We start from the raw sequence: 10,253 nt of genomic DNA, 5'->3' as shown, positions 1-10,253 counted from the left end.
ATAAGAGCAGAAACTGATTTTTTGCAGATCTTGTAGAAACCATATAAACAGTGGTAAAAGTTTTCAGTAAACACAAACTAGCTGTCTCCACACAATGAAACAGGTAATAATTTGGCAAACTCAAATGACGTGGCTCATAGAGACCTGTGCTACAGTCAAAGTCAATTATCTGTCTGTTTTTGGCTATTACTGAAGCTTAAATAACAGCATAAGTGCATGAATTAACACATTACCTAAAAAAATGCTGAATGGTCTAAAATAAATATAGAATGTGCAAATGTACAGACAAAGAGACTTTTGGTGGACACCTCAACAAATAGCATCTTCCTGAAAATGTGTGTGTGTGTGTGTGTGTGTGTGTGTGTGTGTGTGTGGTGTGGTGTGGTGTGGTGTGGGTGTGTGTGTGTGTGTGTGTGTGTGTGTGTGTGTGCGTGCGTGCATGCATGAGTGCGTGCGCGCGCGCGTGCGGGGGCGCGCGCGCACTTGCGTGCATGTGCGCTGGGAAGTGTGAGAACACATGGGACATGTTTTGTGAGAAATACATCAAACTGATAATGCCACAAAGTATTTACTGAGTAGAAAGCATAATTCTACACCTTATCACTCTATGTGGAAGCAAGGAACAGCACCAGCTGCAATTTTATTTTCTATCACTGCACCCAGTTTTAGCCCCCAAGGCCATTTTCAAGTGGTTATGAGCCTAGCATCTTGAACAGACATACTGTAGTTTGTCTGTGTGACTTCCATGGTTCCATGCTCATAACAACTTGAAAATGGCCGTAGTGGCTGAAACTGGTTGTGGTGATAGAAAATAAAATTGCAGCTGATGTCGTTATCTGTTTGCAAGTAGGTACTGCAGCCATGGACTCTGCACCATTGTGTTCCACACACTGCACAAGGAAATGTATCACTCTATATTTGGTGCCTGTATTGTTTCTCATTCATTCACGATGCTTTTGTCCGTTACCTGTTCACACCTGCAACCATCTGCCAAACCAAGATTATTTTTTGAAGTTGTATGCATACTTTAATTTTGCTGTTTTCAGCATTTAATATTTCAAAAGAATTTAATTTAATTTAATTTCCCCACAAGTTCTGTAACCCATGACAGATTTTTAGTTACATCGAAATCTGAAGCATACTCAAAAGACATAAGTAGTAAAACTTCATGATGAATGTAACACTTGAAGAAAATCAGAAGACATTAACATCAGTTTCTGATGAATTGTAAACAATTACACAATTACAAGGTAAGATACATATGTACATGTAACTTAACATGTTTGTCTTTGATTCTATACTCTTGTGCAAAACTGTTAAGCAAGCCCATGATTCACCATTTCAAGAAAGACAAGAGTCTTAAAAAAAATCATTTCTCATGTGGATTTAAAATTCATGTGTTCTGGTAAAAATTCATGTGTTTTAGTAAAAAAAGTTCAAAATAAAGTAAGCATTATTCGTAAATCATTTAAAGAACAGATTGACACTAATGCCTCTAATTCTGCACAAGCAGTTTGTAATTAATGATATACAGCAGAAGCTTCTGTTTATTAGCTGCTGTTGCCCTATTTATTTATTAACTCATTCCATGTACCTGAAGAGCCTTCCTACATGCAGCAAAGCATGTTACACACTGTGAGACTGAATGAAGGAATGGGGGAAGGAAAACAATCATGGGGATGTGAAGGTGCAAGGTAAGTAACTGAACAATTCTACGCCATGTATAAAACGAAAATTTCAATTTAGAAAATTGTGAAAATCACAAAGGGACAAAGACAATAGATGACAAAAGAATGACAGTTAAAAACAATACATGACAAAAGAACAACAATTGAGACACTGGGACAAAACAAGAAAAAGAATAGGCAAAAGTCTCTCTGTGATTTTAACTTACACAATTTCTACAAAAAGTGCAATTTAATGCACCATGTGAAGGTCTCAACCATATTGCAGCTGTTAGTAACTGCAGTACACGTATTTCAAAATTCTGACATTAACAGAAAAAGAGAAACTTTTTTGTTTCACTTTCGAAGTCATCAAATATGCCACACTCTTCGTATGTGTTACCAGTACATTATTTGCAACAATGTAGAAACATGAAAAAAAAAAAAGCTGATTCCTTAAGAACTGAATAGAACTGAGGTTTAAGTATTACAAAAAAGCAAGACTCTTATCTACAAGTAAAGGACTTGCGAGCAGTGTGTCGACTATACATGTTCAGAATTACAAATAATTTTGGAAAAGCATTTTGAAGCAAGTTTATTGCCTATTAATACAACATTTCTCTGCAGCTATTACAAAACTGCACCATATGCTTTAGATAACAGTAAAACTCTTTATATGGTGACTCATTCACATAGCATTCTGTGACTTCAAATATATTTAACATGTAGATGCAACGAAATACCACGCTACGGGTAGTCTGTCACAAGCATGACACACACAACAAATGTTTAAAGTTGTGGCCAGCAAACAGTGTACATGAAACTAGGCAACAAGGTAAAAATATTCAATATTTTTGGTCACTTTTATGTAAATAAAAAAATAATATATTTTATAAACATTATCACAGCACAGAAAATAGAGTGTTACTAGAATCATCAACACTGATAATGAGATTACTTATTTGCTTCTTAATCAAGTTGTGCAGTTTTAGCTGAAAGACTGAACTACATGGTGATATAATGACAAATGAAAAAATAAGAACACTAACATTATAGCAGGTTATGATATGCGTCACCTGTCTGGTGACTACAAGAGCTTTCTCAATTTGTCGTATTGACATTTTAGTCTGGTGACTACAAGAGCTTTCTCAATTTGTCGTATCGACATTTTAGTACCTAAACAAATATTATCATTCTCACGTAAAAAACAAAATTTGTTTACAAGACTGCAGGGAGCAAAGTAAGCACTGGAGTAAAGTGTGAGGAGCAATTACCTAAAATTTGCTAAATCAACAACTGCTCTGATAAAATATATAGTCTACATTTCATACAACATGGGTAAAAATCGAAACCAAGTAGAAAGTGGGAAAGAGAATATTATTCATTTTGTCCCAAAAGCTGAAGACCCAATGTACCACAACTTTTTTCTCCCTTTATTCCTCTCAAACATCTCAGATCCCACCTTCATCATCTAACGCCCATTTATCAGCTTAGCATAGCTGATTTTGTTTATTAGATGTTACATATGCTATCTGCTCTTTTATGGCAACAACAACATAAACTTCACTACAAAAAGAAAGAGATTTTCCCTACTACAAAAAGAAAGAGATTTTCTCCAGGGTAAAAATTCATTCTGAAGGAAAATATATGTAATTTCAAGTTGGTGATGAGGGAACTTACTGCAAATGGTACATACAAACTGCACGAACTAATGTTAACAGATATTGCCATGTGGCACACTAATCAGCTAGTCCTAAGTTGAGTATGAATAATCTCACTGGAGTATAATACATACAAGTGTGTCAAGTTTCACACATAATGCTTAAATCATGACTGCTACATTAAGACAACACATAACATGGGTAAATCAAATGTACATCTCAATAAATATACACTCCATACACAAAGACATACCTATAACACAGCAGTCTATAAACAGACACAAATGAATAAGCAGGTGGTGGCATAACTGCTGGCAATCTATTCAACACTTTGTTCCATTCAAGTTATACACAAGAAAATGCACTCTCGCCTCTTCTTTTTTTAAAAGAAAAGAGAAAGAAAAGAAAAGAAAAAAAGAACAGTACTGTGACCACTGCAACGAGGACTAAAAATGAAAGATGTGATTCCACTGTTTGAATGTTCTTTCTCACAATAACTCCGTATAATTAGTGCTTGTGTAAATATTCACAGTCAACCCCAAATTTGACAAACATTCATTCCATGTATGTTAATATGAAATATGAAGAAGGGACAATGGTACACATCCCCAAATTGTTTTAAACTGATTGCTGGGATTAGAGAGACGGAAACAATGTTTTCTGTGTATTAGTCTGAATTGTAGATTCTGTTAGAAAAAGAAATTATCTTGTAAATTGCAAACAATTACAATAACAAAACAAACAGAATTTGAATATTAAGTTGTTGAAGAAAGAACAAAAATTGGTGCTTGTTTCTTTCCTTTTCTTTTCTTTTGTATAAAAATAATGGTAACATACTGATAAGAAAGGGTAAGGCATGGATCAATAAACTGTGTGAATTGGCTTTGTACAGCTATAACCACGTTAAGTGAAAAAATAACCAATATACAACTTGCTGGAAGTATACTGGTTACAGTTACCAAAAACAGAAGTACGTGAATACATAACTTTTGGAAAAAAACCTCTTGCTTCGAGGTAATTCATGAATTGGCAGTATGGACTTTCGATCACAAAATATGAACTGCTACAAGGCTCTTTAATCACAAAACAAACAGCAAGAGAGAGATGAAAATAAATGAGATTGACAATGGAAATTGGAATTTTGAAATTTACTCATATGCTTAACTGAATTACTCATGTAATTCAGATCTATGACGTTAAAGAACAGCACTATACTTCAATCTTAATACACTAACTATACAAGCTTTTGATGCAACACCTTTAACTGAGGATTGGGAAGGGTGGTTAAGGAGCCTCATAGTATATTTTCCATAGATTCTGGGATCCTATTTTTAATCATGTCCTAATCTCTGCTGTCCCTCGGCCTGAAAGCAAATCTTTGGTTGTAAAATATAGAGATTTAATTCAGTTTTTTTCCTACAATATCGCACAGTTGCACTATATTCCTTTGTATAGTCTTTTTAATTATCTACTCTAGTTCATAATTATTGGGATTTTCTTGTTTTGTTTTAAATTAGCACACACAATGTAGACTACCATCCTTTCAAGTACACAGAAAGCTTCACTCTCATTAGGATACACAACAGAAAAAGAAAAAAAAATCAGATCATACAAATATTCATGAACTCATCAGTACATAAAAGTCTTAACATGACAAGTACTGCAACAGTACCAAGTATCTCTAACTCTGAACGTGTGTAACCAAAGGTGAGCATTACATGAAGCTCCATCCGATGTTTTTGTGACACTGACTGTAGATTCCCCAGTTTCATTTACTTCCAAATTATCTTATTTTATGGCACAAAAAAGTTTTCCCAAGTCACTCACTGGACAATACACTCATGCAACTAGATCTGGTCTGGAACTCTTCCATACTTCAACCTGCTATCAATACATATGCACAGAGAATTTTGCTATAAAATTTCAATCAGAGCACTTCCATCTCTACACAGACAGTAAATAATGCAGATGCTGGCATATGAATGGGCAATTTATGACAATTTTCTGTCAACAAGGTAAGCAGGCAAATACAATGGCTTCTACAACTTTTTTGGATTAGCTGCCTGTTTAACTTCACATAAATGTTTCAGCAATAGTAACTAACCAAAACTGTCAGTATATTAAAGACAAACATGTATACTTCAATCTTCACATACAAACAAACAAAAATAATGTTGAATAACATCCCCATTATCATTACAATGAATTAAAAAAATAGTAAATTTAAAAATTACATTCACAATTTGGAATCTTTGCTTTTACATGCTCTCATATATTAATAACTACATGTTCAATTACAAAGGTCAACAATAACAATATAAAAGGCATATATTGAGCACAAGAGAGGTAATCTGTCTAGGAAAAACTCCCAAGATAAAAAATACACCTCTGGCCACAACTTCCAAACTTCTCAGGCAAAACAACTCAATTGAACAAGAGCACCAATGTACAAAACGTACAGCACTAACACAATAATACTTGTGGCACCTTGAAGCATTATTTTAGAACACCATAGTAACTGCATATACTCTGCAAAACAAGCCAATCTGGAGTGTCCAGCATAGGTTTTTTATGATCTCTTGACTACATACAAAGCACATTTAGCAGTCAATGCCATTGACTGTTGCTCAGTAAACAACACATTTTAAGGAGGTCTTTTTACTATATTAGTAACTGCCTGGAACTTAAAATGATCTAACAGATTTTTTCCCTTCTTTCTGACATACATGTCAACATATAAAATAAACTGCACATTTTAACATACATCTATGTCAAAAACTATCTAGCAGTTTCAACCTTAATTCTCTTCATAGATTATTACAAAATAGCATAATAAACATATATATTTTTTAGACTCCACAACTGTCTCTTATCCATGCAATAAAGAATTCTATAACTGAAAATTGCCTTGTATCCAGAAAAGTACAAGACAGTACTTTGAGAAATTCCAGTACACAATATACTCTTTAATTTAAGGGCTTTCATTCTGTTAGGTGACTTCTGAGATGCTCCAACTGCATTTCCAAAGAGGCCCTTTCTTCTTGAACTTCTGCTAATTCTTGGTTCAGTTCCTGGCACACTCTAAGCAGCAGTGTGTTTTGTTCTTGAAGTTGACGCAAGGTGTTCGATGGCCTAAAACAATGAAGAATATTTACAGTGTAAATAATGTAGCAAAACAAAATGAATGTACTACAATTATATCAGTTTCGAGGGAGGGGGGAAGAGGCATAGATGTCACTCATATAACATCCGAATGTTGACAAGCAACAGTACCACTGCTTGTTCATAGTAATAATAACTGCACTCCCACCCAGTATCTTATCCTTAACAGACTTCAAGAGTTGCAATGCACACCCAAGAATTGATTTAATATTTACTTCTTCAGGATTAAGTTTTTCTTACTCATTAACAGTCACAGTCAGTATTTTGCTCTTTTCCGAAGAGTAGGGTTTTTTCCCCATGTTATTTCCGCAATGGCTTCAAGCTTTGCCTATTACTGCAGCCACATCGTCAAAATACTACTTCCCGTTGTCTCATTTTTTGACAGTTATTGGGTGCTATGCCAATTCCCTGGTCTATAGACATCATCTGTACCAGCTCATCGTCGTTTACAACATACAAATAAATGTCCTTGTGTGTTAGGTTTTATTCAAATGCTGAGGTTATGCCATAAGCTGACCTCTTTGTTACAATAGGGCAGCACATTACCTTACTCCACAACCACAGAGAACCTGATGTGGTGAAGAACGCTGTCTCAGTGTTCTAATAATGCAGCTGGAATTTCCTACGCATTAAACCAAAGAATGACTGTATCAACAATATAGCAATAAAAGCAAATTATCTTTAAGAAAACGAGGTCTTATACATGATGATCTAACATCTGTGTATAAAAATTTAATATCACTTGAGACAAGGAACCCCAAGCGGATAATCCACATCAAATAATCCTTAAGCTGAAGCAAGGAGAGCTCTGTTCTTAGGTGTCTACTGCTTGATGAAGGGCTCCTCTGGACATCACACTACAGTACAGACTTCAGTTACAGGCATACATACTGCTCCTGTTTATATACATTCTAATACCTTCGATCCACCTACATTAGGTCATAATCCCTACTGCTTCTTATCTCTCAGGATCCAGCCTTGCTGAATCTATCAGTTTAGCTGGTTTATATATCACAGCTACATCTATTTCATTTTCACTGCATTCATAATTACACTCCTGGAAATTGAAATAAGAACACCGTGAATTCATTGTCCCAGGAAGGGGAAACTTTATTGACACATTCCTGGGGTCAGATACATCACATGATTACACTGACAGAACCACAGGCACATAGACACAGGCAACAGAGCATGCACAATGTCGACACTAGTACAGTGTATATCCACCTTTCGCAGCAATGCAGGCTGCTATTCTCCCATGGAGACGATTGTAGAGATGCTGGATGTAGTCCTGTGGAACGGCTTGCCATGCCATTTCCACCTGGCGCCTCAGTTGGACCAGCGTTCGTGCTGGACGTGCAGACCGCGTGAGACGACGCTTCATCCAGTCCCAAACATGCTCAATGGGGGACAGATCCGGAGATCTTGCTGGCCAGAGTAGTTGACTTACACCTTCTAGAGCACGTTGGGTGGCACGGGATACATGCAGACGTGCATTGTCCTGTTGGAGCAGCAAGTTCCCTTGCCGGTCTAGGAATGGTAGAACGATGGGTTCGATGACGGTTTGGATGTACCGTGCACTATTCAGTGTCCCCTCGACGATCACCAGTGGTGTACGGCCAGTGTAGGAGATCGCTCCCCACACCATGATGCCGGGTGTTGGCCGTGTGTGCCTCGGTCATATGCAGTCCTGATTGTGGCGCTCACCTGCACGGCGCCAAACACGCATACGACCATCATTGGCACCAAGGCAGAAGCGACTCTCATCGCTGAAGACGACACGTCTCCATTCGTCCCTCCATTCACGCCTGTCGCGACACCACTGGAGGCGGGCTGCACGATGTTGGGGCGTGAGCGGAAGACGGCCTAACGGTGTGCGGGACCGTAGCCCAGCTTCATGGAGACGGTTGCGAATGGTCCTCGCCGATACCCCAGGAGCAACAGTGTCCCTAATTTGCTGGGAAGTGGCGGTGCGGTCCCCTACGGCACTGCGTAGGATCCTACGGTCTTGGCGTGCATCCGTGCGTCGCTGCGGTCCGGTCCCAGGTCGACGGGCACGTGCACCTTCCGCCGACCACTGGCGACAACATCGATGTACTGTGGAGACCTCACGCCCCACGTGTTGAGCAATTCGGCGGTACGTCCACCCGGCCTCCCGCATGCCCACTATACGCCCTCGCTCAAAGTCCGTCAACTGCACATACGGTTCACGTCCTCGCTGTTGCGGCATGCTACCAGTGTTAAAGACTGTGATGGAGCTCCGTATGCCACGGCAAACTGGCTGACACTGACGGCGGCGGTGCACAAATGCTGCGCAGCTAGCGCCATTCGATGGCCAATATCGCGGTTCCTGGTGTGTCCGCTGTGCCGTGCGTGTGATCATTGCTTGTACAGCCCTCTCGCAGTGTCCGGAGCAAGTATGGTGGGTCTGACACACCGGTGTCAATGTGTTCTTTTTTCCATTTCCAGGAGTGTATGTCTTCCACTCCAGACTATCACATAGTCGATTTGTTTGTTTTCCTATCACTCCTGCAATTCCAACATGCATCTCTCCATTACCCGGTGAATAAGCCTTAATTTTCTTTCAGTACTTGATCTCTAATATACTATTAAATTTAACAAAAGTGCTTCAGACCATCTTACTCTTCTCTTTAACATTTTTTCTGCTTGTCCAGCTGTCTTAAACTGCCATAACAACTTATGATTTGGTTCTACGACTTCATTGTAAATTTCTGCTGTTTTCTTTTCAATATAGTGGTTACACATGATTTAGGATTTTTTGTTAAAGCTTATCTGGACAAGAGGCAAATAGTACAACAGCTTTGGCAAAATGAGGGTCGTTAAAGTAAGTTACATCCATGTGTAGTCTTCCCAGTTTGAGGATATGGAAATTTCCTCTAGGACTGCTGAGAATAGTTTTGGAGACATGAGTCTCCTCGGCTCATTCCTCTTTCATTTCTAAATTTTTCATCATTCTGGTGAAGTCTAATGAAAGCTGTGGCATTAGCATATGTATTATTCCTTATTATAACATTTAGCAACTTGCAAATGAACCATTGCACTATATCCAATTTTAAAGCAAATTTGTTTTTTACCAATTAAAAAAAAACCATAGTTTTTCTATGCAGTTGGTAATGCTTTCACTGAATATGATGAACATTATTTAGAGGGAGGCGACATGTCTGTAGTTTCTTATGTATTTGCTCTCTTCTTTCGTTTGAACTACAATAATTTCAGCATTGATCCAGTATCGTGCAACTGTCTTCCTCAGAGACATTCTGTTAATACTTTTGCAAGATTCTTGTGTGCTACTTTGCCTGGAATACTATCAATCCAAGCACCTATAACTACTTCTAACCTCAACAGTTGCTACATCTCCTCTGGAATTACCTCCAGACTGTCATTATTTCTTAATCAACCATATGTATTTCTGACTAATCTCTCAAACTACACAAAATTCTTGTACAGTTTTGTCTTTATTGGTACTTACTGTCCCACCTGCTATACTCACCGACAAAATGTGATTCCTATGCAACATAAGATTATTTTATTCATACTTTCATTTCTTCCCATCCATTTTTATGGTATTTTCTTACTTCTCCTGTAAACATTTTCAAATAATTTTGTTCAGTTCAGCACAGTCTATCAAGTTCCTGTTATTGTTTGCTTGAAACTATCACCATACCTTTAAAAGCTGCAATGTTCCATTTGATACGCGTAGTGTTTAAAAATTACACCGACAAACTTCGAGGGGATGTAGAAGGTG

General features: G+C 37.9%; 1 protein-coding gene across 2 annotated transcripts in view; it reads right to left on the bottom strand.

Moving 5' to 3' along the window:
* Positions 1-1,722: 1,722 nt before the first annotated feature.
* LOC126457339 (ralBP1-associated Eps domain-containing protein 2) overlaps positions 1,723-10,253 on the bottom strand; it is a 138,671-nt gene continuing 130,140 nt past the window's right edge. For both annotated transcript variants that reach the window (XM_050093552.1, XM_050093553.1), the window contains one exon: positions 1,723-6,457. In XM_050093552.1, the coding sequence (XP_049949509.1) occupies positions 6,307-6,457 (151 nt within the window). In that variant the 3' untranslated portion in view covers positions 1,723-6,306. The remainder of the gene's footprint in view (positions 6,458-10,253) is intronic.

The sequence above is a fragment of the Schistocerca serialis genome, chromosome 2, assembly GCF_023864345.2.
Source record: "Schistocerca serialis cubense isolate TAMUIC-IGC-003099 chromosome 2, iqSchSeri2.2, whole genome shotgun sequence".
NCBI lineage: Eukaryota > Metazoa > Arthropoda > Insecta > Orthoptera > Acrididae > Schistocerca > Schistocerca serialis.
The sequence above is the reverse complement of the archived record's forward strand: the minus strand, read 5'-3'. Positions and strand labels throughout refer to the sequence as shown.